The 22,680-nt window shown below is 38.5% G+C and overlaps 4 protein-coding genes and 1 pseudogene across 4 annotated transcripts; 3 read left to right on the top strand and 2 right to left on the bottom strand.

Annotated features, from left to right (window-relative positions):
* Window positions 1-2,269: 2,269 nt before the first annotated feature.
* Window positions 2,270-3,860, bottom strand: LOC148721824 (uncharacterized). The gene is made up of 3 exons (XM_088735948.1): window positions 3,514-3,860; window positions 2,939-3,089; window positions 2,270-2,644 (listed from the first exon to the last, which is right to left on the bottom strand). Exons 1-3 carry the CDS (start codon window positions 3,547-3,549, stop codon window positions 2,475-2,477), a joined length of 357 nt encoding a protein of 118 aa, XP_088592074.1. The 5' UTR covers window positions 3,550-3,860; the 3' UTR covers window positions 2,270-2,474.
* A 2-nt stretch (window positions 3,861-3,862) lies between these two features.
* On the top strand, window positions 3,863-6,058 carry LOC148721823 (uncharacterized; annotated as a pseudogene).
* On the bottom strand, window positions 5,658-8,175 carry LOC148721822 (uncharacterized). Its single transcript, XM_088735934.1, has 2 exons — window positions 7,946-8,175; window positions 5,658-7,742 (listed from the first exon to the last, which is right to left on the bottom strand). Exons 1-2 carry the CDS (start codon window positions 8,152-8,154, stop codon window positions 6,119-6,121), a joined length of 1,833 nt encoding a protein of 610 aa, XP_088592060.1. The 5' UTR covers window positions 8,155-8,175; the 3' UTR covers window positions 5,658-6,118.
* Window positions 8,176-8,793: 618 nt separating this feature from the next.
* LOC148721821 (uncharacterized) lies at window positions 8,794-11,255 on the top strand. Its single transcript, XM_088735936.1, has 4 exons — window positions 8,794-9,063; window positions 9,367-9,539; window positions 9,696-9,859; window positions 10,190-11,255. The coding sequence occupies exons 1-4, from the start codon at window positions 9,036-9,038 to the stop codon at window positions 11,238-11,240; spliced, it is 1,416 nt and encodes a 471-aa protein (XP_088592062.1). The 5' UTR covers window positions 8,794-9,035; the 3' UTR covers window positions 11,241-11,255.
* Window positions 11,256-11,927: 672 nt separating this feature from the next.
* On the top strand, window positions 11,928-13,359 carry LOC148721820 (uncharacterized; the record flags this gene model as incomplete). Its single annotated transcript, XM_088736964.1, has 4 exons — window positions 11,928-12,286; window positions 12,490-12,678; window positions 12,751-12,881; window positions 12,986-13,359. Coding segments are annotated over exons 1-4 (1,053 nt in total), but the record flags the coding sequence as incomplete, so codon positions are not given.
* Between the last annotated feature and the right edge of the window lie 9,321 nt (window positions 13,360-22,680).

Raw genomic sequence — 22,680 nt, 5'->3', positions numbered from 1 at the left:
ATCGCAGCCTTCTCAACTTGAGTGGGGCTTCCCATTGTCAAAGGTAGGCGTCCAATCCTCCCAGAGTACTCCAATCGTTGGATATTTTCTTGAAGATCATCTACTTTTTTTTTTAAACTACTGTTTTCATCTCGAAGATCGCTGATTTCCCTTTTCAAAGTTTTGTTTTCAACCTTACTTTCTTCGCGATCCTTAGTCATTCTCTCAATTTTCTTCGAAACTTTGTCATAACTCAGGGTCAGTTTGGTTATTTGTTCCTCGCGTTTCTTGTTCTCCTCTTTCGAAACCTGAAATTCATTCTCCAATTCTTCCACTTCTACTTCAAAGTCCTCTTTTCATTTTCAAGCGTATTGATCTTGTCTCTTAGAGCATTCATTTCTTTATTTTTGAAATCCAAAGAATTCTTTAACTTATCGTTTTGGCTCTTCAGATCCTTGACTTCCCTTTGCAGGACTTCAATTTCTTCGGTTTTAGACTCCAAAGTATTCCTTAAGTCCTGGTTTTGGTCCCGTAAATCTCTAAACTCCGCCACCTCCTGTTTCACCGCTAGTAGGAGTTGGAACTTTTGTAGCTTCGTTTCCAAAGTATGGCCAGAAATTCATTTCACTTTTGCACGCGGCACCGCTGACCGAAACGCAGGCTCTTGAGACGACCAGCACATTGCTCGCACATTGCTAAATCTCCTCGCCAAATCGCACATGCTGCGATTAATTGTGGAGGAGGCTCGATCGTGTCTAGATCTTGTAGTTGGATTACAAAAAATTAGACAACACATCAACGGTGGATCTCCTTAGTCACTTATACAAGGACTACCGTTCGAAGAAGAGGAAGAGAAAGGATGTTTATGAGGTTGAGCGGCTCATTTATAAACACGAAGGAATTGAGGTGAGCAAACAAATAAGCTCATTTAAGTTTCATCTGTTCGCTCGTCACTTTGCGGCCCGTTTCCGTCGCTTGGCCGCTCTGGTTAGATTTTGAATAAGAAAAGATAAAACCTCCAAGAGCAACTTCAGAATACCTGGCCATTTATTTACATCTTTTAGAGCTATATTTTAGTCTATATTTTACTTCATATTTTTGAAATAGTTACATAGCAGGTCCACATCAGCTGATAGCTGCTGATGCAGCTATTACTTCAGTAATATTTCTAAATTTAACCTGCTTTATCAAATAAAGTATTGATTGATTGATTTAGCGTCTTAAGAAACGACGCGTATGAAAACAAAAGCATGCATTTAAATTCAGTGAGATATTCCGTTAAAGATCCTAGAATTTGACCTGAATATCCATGCCCTTTTCCATAAAGTATATTTCATATTCGATCATGGCTTTTATTTGTTTTTTACTATTTGCCAAGTTCTCAGAAGCACTGTGTTTAATGATATTTCCAGGATACAGAGTGCTTGGTTAAGTGGAGTGGCTACTCCAAGTAATTATGAATCCACGTGGGAGGTGTCGGATAACATTTCCGAGGATTGTATTTGGTCAGTTTTTTAAAATAAATATTACCATACAAGTGTAACACACTGGTCTAGTACTGCGATTTCTTTTTTGTGTGTGTGTCCTAAGTTTAATTTCATGTGAACCTTTGACATTGATGCAAAGTAATTGTTTTGTTTCTCCCTATCTAAAATTTTAAATAAACTTGTATACTTTTAAAAATTATATAAGCTTATGAGACATGGAATGAAATGCAGAGAAGCATATACAGTCTCTTATTTGTGTGAATAGTGAAAAACCTCCATTAAAATAAAGACTCTGATTCTGTATTGTTAGGTTGTTTGAAAATCCACAGCCAGGAAAGAATGAAGTAGTTCAGGCAGTAGACAACTTCAGAATAGCAAAAGAAAGAAGATTGAAATCTAAGTGCTGCCTTCCGGTGACAATCGATTTTCCTTCTCACATGTCACTCGAACACTTGTTAGAGGGTAAAGGAGAGTTCACTGGGGGATGGCATTACCTTGAAGAGAGGCACTTTGACAGAAAATATTTTCCACATGATTGGGATAGGTGTCTTGACTCTTTTGGAGAAGGGCATAGAATTTTTTTTCCAGTAAGAATGCATTTTTTCTTGTCCTGGTCATCAAAAAGGTATTTGAAGCTGCAAAGTGGGGAGGTGCAGCGATGCAGAACGGCTTACCAGGAACGTCTCTCCTTTTCCTTTGCAAGAACTCCATGTTAAATAAAACTTTTCCTGTTTTAGCTATTTACTGAAAGAGGTCAGAGAGAGTAGATGGGGTTTTACAATTCAGTTGGCTGAAAACTGCTGAACCTGGAATATTTTATTTCAGAATTCAAACTTGACCTCTGCATTGACAAGTGATAATTGTAAAGTACATTTAATCCATCTCTCACTTGCAAGAGTTACTGTCCAAAGATCTGGAAAATTCTAGCACACTACCAATCAGAGAAAACCACAATACAGTTGTCATCATGTTGACAAGCGTCTGATTTTTGCTCTAGATTCTTTAATTTCAGAATCCCAGTACTTTTAATTTTTTTTTGTTGTAAGCTCTAGGCAGTCTTTCTCTTTTTCGCAATGCCCATTGACGACCTTCTGTGCGTATAATGTCTGCTGGACTGTCCCAGTTGTTAGATTTGCGTCTCAAAACTCTTCTTGCATCGTCATTATTCTTTTCTACTCCTGCAATTAAAATTACAGCAGCTAGTTATATTTTAAACCTCTAGGCAGGCATTGAGATGTATAGAACATGGCCTATTACAAGTTTATTCAAAGCTTAAACCAGGTGTGAACAGTAACCACTTAAAAAAGACCTAAGAAAGTCATTTTTTTAGAATTCCATTCAACATAATATTTTTTGTTGACTTGATGTTCTGCCAGAGATTTTGTGTAAAATGTGTTATTTTATTGCTGAAAATATATTACAGCTGTGTAACAAGAATACTCTGCAGAGGCTTTGTAAATTCTAACATGTACCTTGTCCTGTAAACTTTTTCACATTCCTGTGTGTTTTCATGGCTTCTGGGACATGGAATACCATAGAATGCATGTAGCATGTCACATTCTTTTTACCATAACCAGTTCTCTTGTTGCCCAAGTAACAAAACAAATTCACCCAATCTTTTGCCTTTAAAAACAGCAATTATAACAACAAACAAAAATACTCTGGTAAGAACTAATATATCAAACACAAGAGGCTGTGTTTCACTGGGATATCCAAACACAGAGAAGAGAGTTGAAAATATGACATGCAGCGGATTATTTTTGACAAAATTTGAGGTGTTTGGAGAGCCAATGAGACTCTGTTTCAAGTGTTTGATATATCTTCTCAATCAAAAAAAAACTAAGGAGAAAATGGAGAATTAAAATTGACAAAATCTGTGCTAATTGAGACCAAAACTCCTTCACGTTTGTGATTTTCTTTGTTTTACCTTAGCGAATTATTAATCAGAGTTTGAGAGGTTAACTTCTGAAGCACAGACTGAACTACAAAATGAACATAATTTTAAAAAATTAGGAAAATTTGAGAACAAGAAATTTATTGCCAGCACCTTTTGGCAGAATGAAGAAGCATCTACAGAGCCCATCACTGAAATGTGATCAAAATATAGTTCTCCAAAGTCCTGTTAAATAAGATATGTGACATTATGAGATCAATATATTTTAGGTGGTTGAATAGGGGATACATGTACCTGTATTCATGTGCTGAAGGTCAGATTTGACCACCTAAGTTTTTTTAGAACATAGCTAGCAGAGCCGCACAATCAAATTCAGTATACGTAAGCGTGCTCAAAATCCCAATAGAGCACGCTGATATAGTGTGAGCAAATCACTTCGGCAGAAAATTTTTTTCGCGCGAGCGGCCATTGTTGGCTCGGGGAAAAATGATATATTTCGCGACAATTCACCATGTTCTAAACGAGTCAGGGATTGGGTTCGAGTTGGGACCGCAAAGCATCTATGGATTGATTGAAGGGACAGACGAGTCATATTTACAAAGTAATTCTGAAATGCCTCACTATAATTGTTGCGTTCCTGGCTGTACAAACAGCTTTAGGAACGCTTCACATCTGCATTTCTACAGATTACCGAAAGATGAGTTTACCAGAAAGCAATACAAAGTCATTTAGAAGAATGATTCGCTAAAATTGGACTCCACAAATACTCGAATTTGCTCAGACCATTTCGAAGGTGGCGAGAAACTCAGTCGAGCTCATCTGCCGACTATATTTCCTTGGAAAAAGGCAGAAAGCACTAGACGACAGCTAAAAAGAGTCATCAGCTTCGAAGAAAATCTGGCAATTCAGGAAGCAAAAAAGAAGAAGAGGGAGGAAAAGAAAGACATGGCACAAGCATCAGTGACAGTCGAACATGAGAACAATCGTGAGACACAAACATCTCTCACAGGATTGGAAATCGAAACAATGTTAAAGGAGTTGCAAAAGCTTAAAAAGGACATCAGTGAATTGACAAATGAAAAGAATCAGCTGCTGGAGAAAAATGCCAAGTTGAGTGAAGAAAATGCAAACCTACTCGAGGCAAACTTAAAACTCGAGCAAGAAACAAAAAGACTAAGACACTCTCTTGAAAACTTTCGTTTCGATATTGAGAAATATAAAGACAATGCTGAAGACATTGCCTTTTATACTGGTTTACCAGACTATAATGCACTGCTGATATGTTTCGACATGGTTAAAGATGCAGCAGAGCATATTGAATATGAACATGAACGAACGCACCCAGGAATTCAGTGTGGCAGACCTCGATGTTTAACCAAGTTCCAAGAGTTTACTTTGACACTAGTGAGATTAAGGCTTGGATTGCTGGAAAAGGACCTTGCTCATCGGTTTAGTGTCTCAAGACCCCTTGTATCCAAAGTTTCAAGGGCCTGGACGAGATTTCTGAGGGGACAGTTTGAGCCACTTATTACTATTCCACCCAGGGAAGTTCTCAAACTCTACATGCCTGACATTTTCAAATCCTTCTATCCAGACTGTGTCATTATTGTGGACTGTACAGAGTTTGAGATGGAGAAACCTTCAGCACTTAATTCTCAATCTGCTTGCTACTCGTCATACAAGTCTAGAACGACGATGAAAGCCTTGCTTGGTATAACACCCAGTGGTGCTTTATGTTTTGTCAGTGAGCTATTTCCTGGTTCAACTTCTGACAAGGAAATAACAGCTCAAAGTGGACTGTTGGACAAGTTACAACCTTATGATCAAGTTATGGCAGACAAAGGGTTCAACTGCACTGATGAGCTTGCTTCTGTGGGAGCAGAACTGATTAGACCAGCATTTTTGGTTAAAGATACACAATTCTCAAAAGAAGAAACCAACCACAACAAGATTGTTGCCAGTTTGAGAGTACATGTTGAGCGATTGATGGAGAGAATAAAGAATTGGCACATCTTTGACCACCGAATTCCAATTACTCTTGCCCCCATAGCATCTGATATGTTATTTGTAGTGGCTGGACTTTCTAATTTTTACCCTCCTTTGATTAATTAAAATTTATGTGAATATAAAGCAACATTTTAATACTTAACAATGGTATGGATTTATGTTTTATTGCCTTGCATTAAAATAGCATTGATAAACTAGTGTTTGATAATGTATTATGATATTGCCATCATACCACTGGACTGTAACCAGACTGGTTATAAGTCATTACAATAATCCAAGCACACTACACATGTAGTTAGTAAATATTTTACTCAGTCAAATATGAACATAACTGTGTACAATGTATAAAAATACTGAGTTAATGTGTATAGACAAAACAGATCGCTGTTTCTTTCAAGACAAAGTTTATCTAATCTTAGCTATAGCAAATACCTATAGGGTGGTTTTTAAAAAACCTGTGAAACAATTAATACTATTTACTTTCTAATAGTGCCAGTATTAAACAATAGAAACAAAAGCATTTAAGCAGAAAAGCACTAAACATGTACAAAACTTAGTACGTGTTTCACAGGCTTTTGAAAACCATTCTACCTTCACAAATAAATTGTTTACACTCTGATAGTACTAAAAACTGTGCAACATAATTTGGGCAAACCACTAATTCCCATTAAATTTTGATTTGCCTATTTCATTGTATAGTTTTCTTAAATTACACACTTTTACTGAAATGAACACATTGATTTTGACTGTTTTAAACTGAACGAGCATTCAATTTAGGAATTCCATACTTGACTCTAGGATACACAAGTTCTGGAACAATCCAGTCATTAAAAAAGGATTCTAGCTTGGGCAAAATAGACTTCCAGCGGTCTATTGAAAAATGTACTCTTTCACAAAACAGTGAATCACAGCCTGAACCCTTTACAACAAAATCTGTCCACTTTCTTCCAGTAACAAACATTTGCTGATGGACTTGGTAGAAGTATTTGTGTTTGTCATTTAATCTCAATGCATTACTGTTCTTTTTGCAAATGCTCTTGCGTAACAATGCCTTTTTTAGTGTTTCATCCTTTGATGTCTGGACATACTTAACTTCTATAAGTCCCTCTGAATCAGAGGCTGATGGATCATGTACAAGGCCATCGGGGCTAGCACCAAGGTAACCATGTTCTTTTGAAACAAAAAACCCACATTTTGAGACTGTTATGCCTTCATCTCCTTGACTTTGCTTGAGAAGCTTGTAATCATTGATAATCTGGTCTTCCATTTTCAGTCCTTCCTCCATTGACTTACTTTGATAGGCCTTGTTGTAACCAAGTATATCTTTAATTATCTTAGTAGGGGACGTACTTTCTCTCTGTACAGCTACACGGTAACATTTTGTGGCAGTAATCCTTGGTTGTCTGTGGCGATGCCATAATTCAGTGTTTGATTGACCTCTAGTTTGTTCCTCAATATCTTGCCTTTGTAAATCATCAACCATAAGATTTCTCTTTGCTTTTTCAAACTTTTCTTTTAGCTCTTTTGCTGACACGGGATGACATTTGACTGGTGAAAGCAGAGAATCCTTTACATCCTGAAGTTTCTTTACTTCCTGAGGCAGTATATGTGTCCAAGCTACAGTGTTTCCTGATACCCTCTGGTACTCCTTCATCATTTCAAAAAACCTTGACTTGTTTTCATCGCGACAAGCATTTTGGTTTGCATTTACTGGAGAGTGATGAGGCTTACGTATCTTCTTCTCTTTCGTGTAGTCGTGCTTCACAAAAGTCATCTCATTTATGGGCTGTATTGCACCTTTTCTCTTTCGTGGCACATTCCACTTGCATGGTTTGGAGGTGCATGACTCATCAGACTCATCCAGTTTTTCCCTTACTTTACAATAGTTTTCTAAAGCAAAAAGTGTTGATGCAACATGGTTACATCTCCCATCTATGCCAGCAGGGCATTTGCAGTGGGCTCTTAGCATCTTTCCAAGTGAACTAATAACTAAGTAGCATGTATAAACTTTGTCCTTTTTCATAGATGGGAGGACTTGGCTTTTGATGTAGTGCTTGCCATTTTGTTGTAGGTGGCCTATGTACAGGACATGACCAGATTTAAAAAAGTTGAATCCTTTAACAAGTGGCTTAGCAGTGGAGAGCTGCTTTTTACATTCTACACCTTCGATCATAAATCTCCACACAGTTCCAAATGATATTTTTGGTAGTGCCTTTATATCTGGTTGGAATCCTTCTTTTGGGAATGAATCCTTTACTTCAGGCTCTTGATTCTCAAGTACGCCAAGTTGAGCTTTTTTCCGTAACAAATTGACGCCGCCATCCGGATCACGCAAGTATTTAACATCAAATCCATGCTTGATGTAGTCGTGTACTCTATAAGTCAAAACTAGAGCACTCATAAGTACGAGAGGACTTTATTAAATTCGAAAATTTCGATTATATTAAATTTTTACTCTTAGGAAATTTTAATAATAATTCTGAAAAGGCATATAATTACAAATAAAGTTGTTATAAATAAAAATAACTTATTGCGTGTAAAGGTTCTTAGTTTAAAAGTTGCCGGCTTCGATACGAACCTCGACACTAAAGCTTTCTTTGTTCCCGTCGTTTTTGCACCTCTGCAAAGCAGCCACCTCTTCAACTGGACAACGCTACATTTTTCAACAGAATCCCTTGGAAGTTTTGCCCCAGGAATATCTTCCTGAGTTAGTTTAACAGTTAGTTTGGCTTTGCTCTCGCTTTCAGCCATATTGATTTGGAAAATCTGTCCCTTCAAACAATCCATAGATGCTTTGCGGTCCGAATTCGGACCCAATCCCCAACTCGTTTAGAACATGGGGAATAATGGATACAAACAGAGACTTGACCTACTAGTACCAAAATGAAGACAATTTTTGGACCTTTTCCCCTGGGCTAGAGTTCTTAAATAAGGCAGAAAAAGAGAAAAACAATGGAAAAGGAGACCCGGCATCAGCGCCATCAAGAGACGGGGGAGAGCGCGGTGCGTGACAATACCGCACGACGCCCGCTAGGAGCCTTCAAGAGACTACAGTAAGCGTGGCACTTGTGCAGTTTATTTCTGCTTACAACTGTTCAGACAACAGTGACAACAGACCACAAAATACTTGTGTCTGAGTTTATTCCATGTATACTGGAAGGGTCTTTTTTACTCTCTATCGTACGGTATTTGTTTTGGAAACTTGCTAAGTTAATATTCTTATTCTTTAACAAAATTTAAAACTCAATTTCACGGTATCCCGCTTCAACCTACCCATCCAAAAATGAAATCTTACATGCGTAGCACGCTTTTGTTTATAAAAGCTGCGCAAGCAAATTGGGGATAGGGAGACGGGGGGAGGTCTGGAGACAAGTGACAAAGTCTCCCACAATAGGCTCTTTGCAGGACTTCGTCACGTGCTTGGTTACCACATAGCAACGCATTGCTGGTGAGCAAGCAAACCAGCGTCCCGCTCATTGTACTGTACAAGAATTGATCAACTCAAGCGAAGCGAACTTTGACTTTTTGGTCGAAAATATCCCTAAAGCTAGTTGTAAAAGAACAAACGAGATTTATTGTGACTTCAGTTTCACTGGACTTGAAGTTCGCCTGATTTACCTTTGCTCTGGGAGTAAAAGCCAGGCGAAAGCTCAAATATAAGACAAGATATGGCCGATCCTTCGGGAACGAGTGACGGTGAGTTTCCTTGTTAATAGACATATTTTAGTCTTAGAAATGTAACGTTGTTCGATACAGAAAACGGTTTTTAGTGTTAGGAATTAGATTTGCTTGAATCCAGAACATTATGATCTCTATTTCTGATTTTGCGTGTTGAATTCTTTTAAGTTCGTTGAACACAACTAGTGTTCACATTCTCGCTCGCTTTCATTTTTGCCCTAAGTGAGTGGCTAAATTCTCACCGTGGTATTTCGTTATCATAATCTTTTCTCCAACCAATTGCGAACACAAAACTGAGAACAACATTTTGTTCTGTTTTAGAACCTGTCAAGAAGAAAAAACGAGGTTCTGCGTTGCATTGTTGTGTTCCACAATGTAACAATGACTCCCGTTACAACAGCTCGTTGTCTTTTCATCGTTTTCCTAAGAAAGACGATCAACTCAGAGCAAACTGGATCGTAAAAATTAGACGAGACATTGGTGACAACTTTAAGGTAGGTGCTAACTACAACCCCCTGAATAGTAGTACTTGTGAAATTTCACTCAATGTACTGTCATTCAATTTGCGTGGTTATCTACGTGTTACTTATAATTATGTTTCTCTTGGATTGCATGCAATTTTTTAGCTTTAATATCTTATTTTTTTCTAGCTCACTGAAGGCACCAGGGTTTGCTCTGCACATTTTGCAGAGGAAGATTTTCTGCCCCCTGACCGGGCTGGTCGACGGAATTTGAAAAAAGATTCTGTCCCGTCTGTCTTCAATTGGTCAGCTAGAACGACCCAAAGAAGAAAGATTGTAAGACATGTTGAAAGGTAATAATATCAATTGCAGACAGAACGCATTGACATATGGGTATAGTAATAACAGTAATAGTTATGATAATAATAATAATAATAAGGATAAAAATAATAATAATAATGATAATAATGCTAATAAAAATGACAAAAATTTAGTAGTAATAATAATAGAAGAAAATCTCTACAAAAGCCTCATTTTGCTTGTGTTTGTAGCCAATGACTCACTCTGAAGAGAATGACCCTCTGTGGCTCCACTTTCCTTTAGACCCTTTGTATCAACAGCCCCTGATTTCTTTCTCTGTATGTCTACATCATTTATATGTTTATTAAACTTCTTCCCTTTAGTGAGACACAAACAGACGAGAGTGATGTAGAGCCTGAGCCACCTAAAGCACCATCCCAACTAGAGCTAGATTATCAGGCTGCAAGGAGTGAGATTCAGAGCCTAATGGAGCAGCTGAAAATAACTCAGTTAGAAGTGCAAAAAAAGGAGGCCGAGATGAGAGTACTCAAGGAGGCTGCTGCTGCCACAAAGGAGTCATCAGAGGCAAAAATTCAAGAATTAGAGGCAAATCTTAAGATTAGTCGATTTGGCCTGGAAAGGTTCTCTAAAGATAATGCTCTTGTGAGATTTTACACAGGTTTTCCAACTTATGATCACTTTAAGCTATTTTTTGAACTTGTTAAACCAACTGCAGAAACAATGGTTTATGTGTATGCTTCAGGAATAGGTGCAAACAGGCCAGGAGTACGCAAGATGCAACTGATAGATGAGCTTTTTTTATTTTGTGTTCGATTGAAGCTTGGTTTATTTGAACTGGACTTTGCCCAGCGTTTTAGTTTGCATGTTTCTAGTGTGAGTAGAAAAATAACAACTTGGGCCAATTTTTTGTACTTCTTTCTTGGCAATCAGCCAATATGGCCAACTAGAGAGTGCATTAATGAACTTATGCCAGATAGCTTCAAAGAGCTGTATCCATCGTCACGTGTCATCATTGACTGCACTGAAATTTATGTCCAAACCCCTTCTTCATTGCTATTACAGTCTCAGTTGTATTCATCGTACAAGTCTAGCACTACTTTAAAAGGTTTAATTGGGATTGCTCCTCATGGGGCTATCACATTTGTTTCTAGCCTGTACACTGGTTCGATATCAGACAAAGAAATAACTCGTTGTTCTGGCATTTTGGATCTTCTGGAGGCACATGACAGTGTCATGGCAGATAAGGGATTTGATATTGAAGATCTTTTAAGCAGTAAACAAGTTTCTTTGAATTTGCCACCCTTTCTTCAGAATCAAACTCAATTTTCAGCCCAGGATGTTTTGGAAACAAAAACTATTGCAAAAGTAAGAATCCATGTGGAACGTGCAATAAGACGAACGAACGTCTGCTGAAACGAATGGGCACATTCCTTTCCTATTGTTCAAAACGATCTATCAGAGAGCACGTGGGGATCACCGAAGAGCCAATTGGCGCTTGGTTATTGTTCGCTAGAAAGCCAATCATAAGCTGTTATAGAGCAACCCCCCGAGAGACTGATTAATTTTCCCGCGCTTATTATTACTTACGTACTTAACTTATGAAAAACAAATCCCAAATGCATGCTTTAGAAACTCCAAAAAAAATCGTCGGAAATAACTTTTCTGTGCAGTTTTCCGTTAATCCCACACGCGAGAATAAGAGTGTTTGGCAAGAGTTCAGTGGACATCGCACACTTAATTGAATGCGCTGTGGAAATAGAGTTGAGTGCTTTTACGAAAAGCGCCCCGTTCGTCTGCAATAGGTGCTACAAACGGTTACTTCGTTTTGAAAAAGCTAAAACAAATCTGCGATCCCTTCCGGATGAGGTAAAGGAAGACTTTAAGAAAGTATCAAATAGAACGAAACGCTTACGTCGAAATACCGCTGAAAAGGATGGAGACATTGACAACATTAGCGTGCCGATCGATCCTTCAACAGCTTTAACAGTGCAGCAACGATCTGCAGCGAAATCATTAAAATTTGAACAATTCTCCTTTTTCACATTACCCAAAATACCTTGCGCTTTGGGGGGTAACTTTGGAGCCCTAGTCACAAGCAAAATGGCGGCTCCAACCAAACAAACGGATTTAAAGCTACCAAATTGTTATAAAGATGCTTCTAAACTCACGAAACCAAAGCTTAAGGACGTTTGTAGAGCTCTCTCTGTAGATTTTGAGAAAAATATCGGGAAGAAAGTGCTCGTAAACATTGTTTGCAACGCTTCAAATCTGTCAACATCATCCACGACCGCTACAAAGACCGAGAATCAGTCAGCTTGCTGGACTTTACCAACCATAGCTTATCTACAGAAGCAAAAAGAATGGAAGAAAGACTTAACAGGCATACCAATGCTCATGGATGAGTCAATGGTCAAGTCATATTTAATTGGAGTTGGTTATGAAGAGCAAACTGTGCGAAAGTATAAGACACTTCGTGCATGGGAGCACAAGCAAGATGTACATTCTGTCAATTAAGTCTGTGTTTTATGTTTGATTATAAAACATTGCGACTACACTTCAAGTAAAACATAATAGCATGTCTGAGAAAATAAACCCGTCTTCAAAGTTAAATTGCAACATTTTAGATAAGTTGAAACTTTGTCTTTATTCTGTCTCATTATAGTTTTGACCTTTCCTCTACTGTTTTGTGCTTTAGAGTTCATTTGCTGCCCGATTTCCCAAGTTTTTGGGCTCTAAGAGGAATCTGCAACCCGTCATTCTCAACTGATCAGGAGGAAAGCAAAGTGATGTACGTTGTACTGGAAACCCAATCAAGCAAACCAGTGTTTTGCCAATGCACATGCACAATTGGGTAAGCTGGCTGTATTTATTTAAAAAAATGTCAAATGAAATTGATTACTTAAATGTAGCATTTGTTTTCTAGGTTGAGAGGGGACTGTAGCCATGTGGGAGTTATTCTCTTTACCCTGTGTCATGTAGTAGCTGAGGGAAAACAGCATCTTCCACCTGACCCCACCTGTACTGATCTGCCTTGTTCATGGTCAGATCCTAAAGGTATCCTGAAAATTAACTTTATAATATTGTGGATTATTATTCTATTATATGTCGGGATTTATTTTCTATTTTTCAAATGCATTTCTCTTTTGCCCATTTTACAGGTGCCAAAGTTGAACCTTTCATTGTAGAGGATATCAACTTTTATAAGGCCAAAGTAGGTAAAGAACCACCCACAAAGAAATTCCATCCATCCCCTTCTGTAACAGAAAGTTTCTATGGAACCACACAGTATGATAAAAGGACCATGGATGAATTAAAAATGAACTTAAAGAGAGACCTTTTCTATGCAAATCATGGAAACCCCATGCCACCTATATTCTACATATTAGCCCAAAAAGATATTCTACCCCAATCACTATTACAGCAAGAATTGCCTGATTTCTTGCCAGCTGATGATCCACATTTGGCGTACAGTTTTAATGTGGACATTGAAGACATCACCGAGCATGAGAATGTTAGAGCAATAGTAAGCCCCATCATAGTTCGTAGAGGGGACTGGTTAGGAAACGCGGCAAACTTCAAAGGGCCGGCCTATTGTCTGTCCTCTGAGCTTCGCTTGAACGTCACGTGACCAATGACCCTGCACAGAACAAAAACAACATGGAGGACATGAACGACTTATTTTTCTTCGGCGACGATTTTGATGCCATATTGGAAACTTTGGAAAACGAGGAAGAATTACAAGAGCACTTTGTCGAAGCAGCTGACTCTGTACGTCTTTCAGAAGCCTTTAAAACGTTATTTTCGCCCAAAAACTTTGTAGTTATTGATGCCCTTAGCAATGGCATCGGTCGTAGTACAACAACATATTTTTTTTTACTGAAAGTCTTCGATTTTTCGGTTCAATATGAAGAGGGAATTGTTTGCGAGTTGTGCCAAAAGAAATGTAAGACTAAGGCTGGATTAAAAAGACAAGACAATAAAGCATAAGGAGGAACAAGCGCGGTGAAATCAACCGACTCAAGAAGCCAAATTCACCGCTGAAGACTTCGAAGCGTTATCAATGAAAGCACGAGATAAAAAAATTGAAAGAAAATCTACCCTCAAAGCGTAAAAGAAGAGCTACGAAGATATACGATTGCCTGGGATGAAGAAAATATGAACTTCTCAGAAGAAGAATCCATGTATATGCGTTTGGTTAAAACTGAAAATGCAGAACAATTCTACTCGAAGTACTATTCAAGAATAGGCCTCAATTCAACAAAGATTTTTGTGGGGTTGTCAAGTAATGCGGCAACATTGCTTAGTACCAAAGTGGCTGATTGTTTGATAGCTCACAGCAAACAGAAAGATGAATCACCAAATCCCAATATCCCTACTAAACTGTGTAATAGAGAAATGGCAGGGTTACAATATATTGGAGGATATGTACTGCACAAGCTTTGTAGCAAGGTGAACAATGTATATAATCCCACAGCACATACTGAACAAACAGCTTCAATACTGAAAGCTGGCAAAGCAGAAGATTTGCATGTTGCAGGGAGTCAAAAACTAATTTCATCTTTAAACCGAGGTGGACTTTGGGTTATTTCTAAACAAGCTCAAACAATTTTTAAGAGAATAGAACATAATTTTAGGATTCTGACCACAGGAAGTCTCCAGCTGAAGATTGACAATGTTAAGATAGAATCCAAATCAGCTTGTGATGTTCAATTGGTCTAAGCATATAACACCATGTTGTTGGACTCAGACACAGTGGTAGATAACAGCATTGCAAAAGATGTTTTGGACAGCATTATTCATTTATATGTTACTGTACAGTGTTTTTTACTGGCCAAAGATGTTATACAGAAACACAAAATTCAATGTAAACAAATGAAGACAGAAACACTACGAAAGGAAATTTGTAGAGCCAGCAAAGAACAAGAAAGGCAGATATAGTTAGAATTAAGAGCCTGCCACAATTTGTCAATAAGTAATTTATTACAAAAGATTAATTTGGTAGCTACAACCTGCAACATATTAAATATTACTCATTAATGATTATTTTATAGACAAAAATGAGTATAAAGGCTATATGGTTAAAGTATCTAACATAGAGTAACTTATTTATTTTCAGCCAGTCTTCTCGCCAATTCTTGTATTACAAAAGATTAATTCGGTAGCTACAACCTGCAACATATTAAATATTGCTGATTAATGATTATTTTATAGACAAAAATGAGTATAAAGGCTATATGGTTAAAGTATCTAACATAGAGTAACTTATTTATTTTCAGCCAGTCTTCTCGCCACTTCTTGTATTCTGCGTTTCGCGGCGCCGGTAGCTTCCAGATTCCAGTTCCTTTACTTCTCCTACACGTTCCACAGCCAAATACTGAAAAATTTTCACCTGGCATTATGTCCACTGACTTGATTAATGTTTTTAGCTATACTTTGAAGGTAAGATGTCTCTCGATCACGGAGAAAATCCAAAAACTTAAACGCTACGTGACTGTCGAAACAAGCCCGCGGCGCCATTTTGGATTTATGTGTGCAGGGTCATTGTCACGTGACCTCGATAAAATCGAACAATAACCTATCCGACTGAAGTTTGCCGCGTTTCCTAACCAGTCTCCTCTACTAACTATGGCCCCATCAAGTCAAATCCAGCTTCACTACATGACATCACTTCAAAGGCTGATGCAATTATTGACAAGCTCAGAGTACAAGATGATGATATCAAGACTCGAAAAGGCTACAAGGGATCAATCAAATTGTAAACAATGGTTTGTAGAAAGAACCCCTAGAATTACAGCTTCACAATGTAAACGAGCTCTCATGAAAGAGACAAGTAGTCCCACCAAAGCTGTGAGTGAAATCCTTGGCTATTACAACAAGATTCAAACTGGACACATGAGAGATGGCATTTGTTCTGAAGGGGAAATCATTGAACAATGTACCGAACAGTAGGCGAAAGCTATGATATACTGGGTGGAAGCATCTGGCTAAATGCCCTGGAAACACCGCCAATAGAAGGTTAGTTTATCTCACCTCTGCCGCATTCACTTCATTTGACATCCACGCCGATCGCAAAAACCAGTAACTTTCATTCGCAATCAGGGACCGAACCTTGTCACCCAGCCGTTAAAACATCAATTCAATACACAAGTAAACCGGTAAACAAGCATTTGCCATCGGATTATGAATCCATTGGAAAAGCTCTCGTGTATGGGTCACCCGAGAGAATTGCGAAGGCCGTCGTGAAGTGCAAACTTTTGACCAAGCACGTGCTTCAGAATGTGCTTCGTCTGCTTTCAAGCGAAGTTTGTGCTCTTTGTTCCAGGTCAAACTCGTACCTTTTGAGGAAATGCGATAAGCAAGACCTTATCAAGCTCGATTTCCTAACGCTTTGCGAAGAGTGGAAGGAAAGAGCGCCCATCTTCTACTCCTTCCTGATGACTTGTTGCTGCGTTCAATCACGAGGTGAAAGTTGGTTCCCTAGTATGGCAGTTGCTGGATCTGTTTAACATAAGCAGAGGAATTCTCAAATGAATGCCCTTGCAAGTGTGCTGGGAATCCTGATTAAAACGAGATCCATCGAGGTATGAATTTGCGCATCGAGGTATGAATCTGCGCTTGAGCTTTAAGTCCATTTTTACCCACTTTTACTAGAATGATTTAATATACGCTGACACGTGGAGTCAAGTAGAGCAGTTGTGGTAAACACTTGGACACTTTATTAAGGGGAGTTATTTTATCTTCTTAAAATAAAACAAATTACAAATTACAATAATTAGTTTAAACGTGTGTCAGGAAGCATACTTTCACCTACATGTACATATGTTGCATTGCCGGGTGGTACTCTCTCGTGTAAGGTATCATTACAAGCTTAAGTCGTTTTGGCGTGGAACTGTGGCTATTTACAATGAAACTAATGTTTTTTCCCTTGCCTTGAATCCCTTCAAAACTATGTACTTAATATTTGAGATCTGAAATAAAGTATGTCTGGCTCAGAAGTGAAATAGGGTTTCATAATTAGATTCATTCGGCTGAGTGTCTTAGATTCTTAATTTTTCAAGCTTTCATGTCATTATTAATTTAAAATTTTACTAAGAAAAATGGAGAACATGCCTGTATTTTACACTGCAGTGCAACTGAATTAAAAATTAGCAATAGCAAATGAATGAAAATTTGTAATGTCAAACGTCAAATGAAATGATAGGTATCACTATACTTCTGATCAAGAAACATTTTCCTTTTCTTTGATTGAAGGGAACTCTTGACCGATTATCTAAGTTCAAGGTGACATGTTCCAACAAGTGTGTGTTATCGAAGCTGGATTCCTTGGGGGAGAGCTTTGACCGACCACTCAAAGCTGCCAAAGAAAGAATTACAAGTGAAAACTTGAAAACAAAGGAATTGCAAGAGAGAGCTAGTGCTGCATGCCATGTTTGTTCTCCTGACTCCTGCGCTGAGTAATGCCCAGCTCAAAATTTGTCATCCCAAGTTAGACAATCCTTAAAGGAACACAAAGTCAATTGCCATCCGGGATTTGTTATTGCTTTTGACAATATTGATTTAGAAATCCCACGGAAAAACATTACCATGGCAAAACAGAACAGAGATGTCCATTGGGTCAACCATCAAATGTTTCTGAATAGGGTTTCAGGGAATTTGTTATCAAATGAAACTCCCCAACAAGATCTACAAACAGTGGCAAATCTGACATTTTTGCCAAATGCAAGAGATCAACAAAGGCAAAGGGTTAATTACATTGTTGTAGTCTCTAGGGTGCTTGTGCAATATTTTGATGCTTTCCAACCATTGAAAGATGCATGTATACAGCACATGCCTCACAAGTATTCCAAGGAGATGTCACAGAGGTCTGTTAAGGTAAATACTGTCTTGTAAATAAGTGGAAGCTATCACATGTATTGTAGGTTGTCTTAGCAACTAACTTTATCTTGCATATACCAAGTAACAGAGTGCCCTTTGTTAAATGGTCATAATGTTCTCTTTGTTTACAAAAAATTGTATACCTTGACAAAATTGTATTGCTCTCTTATACAAGTGACATAGCCTCATGTTAAATTTCTGCGAAACTGGTCTTTCTTTTTTTTACAATCCAAGTTCCACTTGGTGTTATATTCAAAAATGAATACAAAAATGAAGATATGCTAGCCATTCTGTAACAGTTCCATACCTATCTTCCCCAAACAGCAGATGGTGGCTATGACCCCCACCTTTTTGCAGGAGATCAACTGACAATAGAGAGGGCTGTGAATGTTATCTCCTCAGTTGATAAGATCGTTTGGAGGGAATTACTTCACAACTGGGTGATTGGCATGCTGGTGTTAAGATTTTGTCTGTAAGTTTAATCTTTAGCTGTAGTTGAAATTGATCTAATTTTTAATGATTTTGTTATGTGTTTACTTACATAGATTTGTAGGGAGATAATTTATTCTTGAGCAAATAGGGCTTGAGGCCCTTGGGTAAATAGCTTAAACTACACCAAAGTAGAACTAGATTCAGATTATGAGCTGTGCAATAAAACAATTTACTTTAAGATATCATACATATCATACAAAACCAATTTGAATTTAATTTAGGCCAATCTAAGTGATTGTTACTTAATGAAGACGTAGGAGGGGAGCCATAAATCTAGCCTCCTATGCAGGCACATGGCTCATTACCCAATCTACATTAATAAAATATTTATTTGATTTCACACCACAGGATTTATTGATTTTTTTATAACATTTCTATGGTTTCCTAGTGTACCCTACGGAATAGTGGTCAATTTTTGAAATATTTCTGTTAATGGCAATCAACATGCTGCCTATTTTGATCTCACTTTACAGCTGATCTTCAAGAAGTTCTTCTCTAGTAAATCTGAGAGCGACACTTGTACTTTGAATTCTGACCGCATCCTGATAAATCAGAGGAATGTCAAGTCAGACCCACACACAGCTTACCGTGCTGATAGGGACTTCCTTCTTCAATGTGATCAAGTCAAGAGTTCTGGCGGCCGCCATGTCAAAACTTGGTTTTGCAGACAAAGAAAGCCAACTATCCAAACTGCCATTACCTGCAGACATCACCAAGCAACACAAAGTTAGAAGATTGCAGTACTTACATAAAGCAGCCTCATTAATTGAAGACAAGTTTGTCTTTAATGATGAGGCTGTCAATAGGCTTCTTGGTGACATCCTGACCAGCCAGCAAACACAAGATGTGCAAGACCAACAAGAACGCACTACAGATGGCAGATTCCCATGTCGATTTCCTGGCTGTCAATTTTCATTTAAGTATGATGGTGCAAGCAGGACAAGGCATGAATTGACACATGATCCTCCTCCTGAACTTCAAAATGCTACATGTCAGGGACAGCCAGATTCAAAGTCAACCTCTAACTCCAGAAAGAGCAATGATGATGTATACAATTAAAATTGAATACAATTACCATTGTTTACGAATTTCTTCGCTTTCTTTTCCACTTGGAATGCGATGAAAGACAAGATCTTCATGATATCGCGAGTCGCCATTGCACTGGAGTACACAGCAGTGGCAACTAGATTTCCTTTTTCCTTACGATGCATATAATAGCTATGTTTGTTCCGGAGCCTTACTGGATCATTCGCGGATTCATCTAGTACAGAAAGACCTTGAAGTTTGAGTACAAACATCGTATTACGGTAGCGTTCTGTATTCCTTTTTCAAGGAAAAATAAAATTCATTCAATAATAAGTTAATATCTTGTTTTTGATGAAAGTTACGAGCCTCTAAGTTGATTTCACAAGTCTTTATTTCTATTCACATACCTTGATTAGACGCCTTGTCGTTCATGTCGCTCCGCCGACTTGAGAGATAAAAGCGACAAAATACGTAACAGTTTTGGTGTGATTTTGTTGCTGATACACTCCAATGAAGCTGTTGATTAAAACTTACTGGATTTCTCGAGTTTGGATACGTTTTGACCTGTTATCCGCTGTATTCTATGGTTGAATGCAACCCTCTGTGACCTCTATGTTGTCTGAGATCACTGGAGTTGTCTAAGCATCACTATGTCATCACGTATGTCTAAACATCACTATGTTGTCTGAGATCACTGCGAGGCGTGAGTAGTCCAGTGGTCAGTGCGGTGGACTCTGGGTTAAACGGCCTGGGTTCAAGTCCTGGCGAGGGCTTCACGTTGAGTCCTTAAGCAAGACACTTCACTCACATTGTTTCGTCTTCTCAGATAGGACGTAAAGCCGGAGGTCCCGTCTCTTACAGGGTAAGGGGTAAAAGACGTTAATTTCCCACGCACGAGATTACTGTGTGCTGGATGTCCTCCCCTGGGGTGGGTTGGGTGGGAAAACAGCAGGTCCACATCAGCTTATACAGCTTCCAATAAATTCAACCTGCTTGAACAACTAAACATGATGATGATGATGATGATGATGATGATGATGAGTGCTTGCTCTCCAGTATGCCGTATCTAAGCATGTGATCTCTAACTGCAAAAGGCCTATCATTGCATTCGATTTGTGAGAACATGCTAAGACTTTTATCGGTGTTTTCGGCTGGCAAGTTAGGTCTTTATCATTTTACTGAGAAACATTTCGTGAATACTGTTTTTCAAATCATGAAAATTATGTCCTGGGGTAATTTGGATAGAGTCTAAAGGTATACCATTTATGGTAATGTAATCACGAGGATGCACTGGCATGATTGGCTGAGACACAACTACTAGCTCCACGTTGCCATGAGAATCAATAACCCTTGGACCCTCTCATTTGATTCTGACACCTCGATTGTTGAACCATCAACCAGATACGACTCGAAACAACGGATCTCAGTAATGACAAAAGGTCTCCCTCACGCACATAAATGCGCTGTGGTCACTTTCCCTTTCAGACAATTTATCATTCTACCTATTTCCGTTACTCTTATCGTACTTTCTGTTTTATATTTGAATGTGATAAAATATGCTATCAGGACTCACTCCAGCTCTTGACTGCGTTTATTTTGCAATTAAAGTGTTGAGACGGGTGAAATATTGTGTGCTAATGAATCGGCTGTAGCTATGGCAGACAAAATTTTCAACCGACATTGAGGAACAATGATCTGCTTTTGGGGTAACTTGCTCAATCGAAGGAAATGGCGGAAGATTGTCCAAAATGAGTAGAGTCTGATCTCCAGTGGTCCTCTCAGTTCTTGATGACTCAGTAAAGTTACCATGTTTCGAGCTGAAAATCGTTTTTTCTCTCCAGACAAATCCAACCTTATCTCAAACTTGACTTACGATAGTATCGGATAAGAAGACAATTCTTGTAATGTGGTTGGGCACTGAGGCTAGGTGTCTGGAGTGGAATTAGCCTTACATTAATTGTTCATCGGCATCAAAAATTCAAGCAAAAATCTCGTGTGACTCGCATGCAATGCTGGCGGAAAATAGTAAATAGGCATCCAACCTTGCAGCAAGATAGTTGACCCATAACAAGAAAAGCTCTATCCCATTAACGTTGATCATAGGATACTTCAAGGCTGTAAAATCTGTTTAAGTGCTGTTCACATACATTCCATCACTCACGCCGCTTGACTATCGCTGTTTGGCAGAGAAACATTAACCCGTTCCGCTGTTTTTCTCCCTTTTTGTCTCTATTTCGGGATTAGTTTCAGAAAATATGCCCTCTGTATGCGTCAATTACTTTTAGTACTGGAAGTCTATAAATCGGAATCCACTACTTTAAAACGTCTTGGCTTCAGGGAAAAACTGACCACATTTATCATTTTAAGATAAAGCGAGCTTCTTGTACACATAGCCTTATCTGAACTACAGGGGCAGGTTATATTCGAGGCCTTTATGGAAACAAAGACACTTTAAGCGAAGAGGGAAGACAATTCTTTTAATGTGGTTGGGCCCTAGGCTAGGTGTTTGCAGTGGAATTGGCCTTAAAATAAATAGTTCATCGGACCCAACAATTCAGGCAAACAGCTCATGTGACTCGCACGCAAAATGAAATACATACAATAGTAGCTCTATTGAGAATTTTTTGCTTTGGTAACAAGCTTCACTTCCCTCTCAGTGTACCTGACCCCTATTTTCAATGGACTAATGTAGACAGAAAATTATCAGAAGAGCCTGGTTCGTGTGGTCGCCATTAAAAGAGGTCGCCGTTACGGAATATTGATCCGTTTTGGTGGTATTAATTTAATTTTTAATTTTAATCTATTAGATTCGCCGACAGGCAGGGACACCGCAACAGCTTGCGCCAATTACTGTGGGCCCAGTAAAACAACCCATCCCACACCAGGGGAGGAGATCCACCACACAGTAATCTCGTGCGTGGTATATCACTATGGAAAGCAAAATAACCAAAGATTTTCCGAAATGCGCAAAACATGATTTTCAATGCTCCTCTCTGTTCTTGATTATTCAAACGACACATAATCTAAGTGATCATATGTGCGACGGAAAAATGAGAAAGGTGAACAGGAACTTTTTAACCCTTAAACAGCAAACCACGCAGACATAAGAATACATAGGTGTAAAAACACCTACTACTGTTGTTGTTTGTTTCTTGTTGAATTAAGAGGCAACATTATGCAAGTGTGTACATTGCAAGGCTGTTTGATGTGACATCATTGCAGCCTAAAACACCCACAATGATTCCCGATTTCCATTGCAGTGAACCGTTAATATAACAACAAATCCCAAAAATACAGCATTCTGCTCCAAGAGCAACACTGAAAAAGTGTCGATCTTTTAAGATCAAAACTTGCTCAAGAAATCAAAAGTTTGCATTCAAAACACACCTCAGGGCCAGATCTTGCTGTTTGGCTGGAAAATGCCTTCTCAATCTAGCCCTTGTTCTTCCTTTTGAAGAAA

This window comes from Stylophora pistillata, chromosome 10 (genome assembly GCF_964205215.1).
Source record: "Stylophora pistillata chromosome 10, jaStyPist1.2, whole genome shotgun sequence".
NCBI classification, from domain to species: Eukaryota; Metazoa; Cnidaria; class Anthozoa; order Scleractinia; family Pocilloporidae; genus Stylophora; species Stylophora pistillata.
The sequence above is the reverse complement of the archived record's forward strand: the minus strand, read 5'-3'. Positions and strand labels throughout refer to the sequence as shown.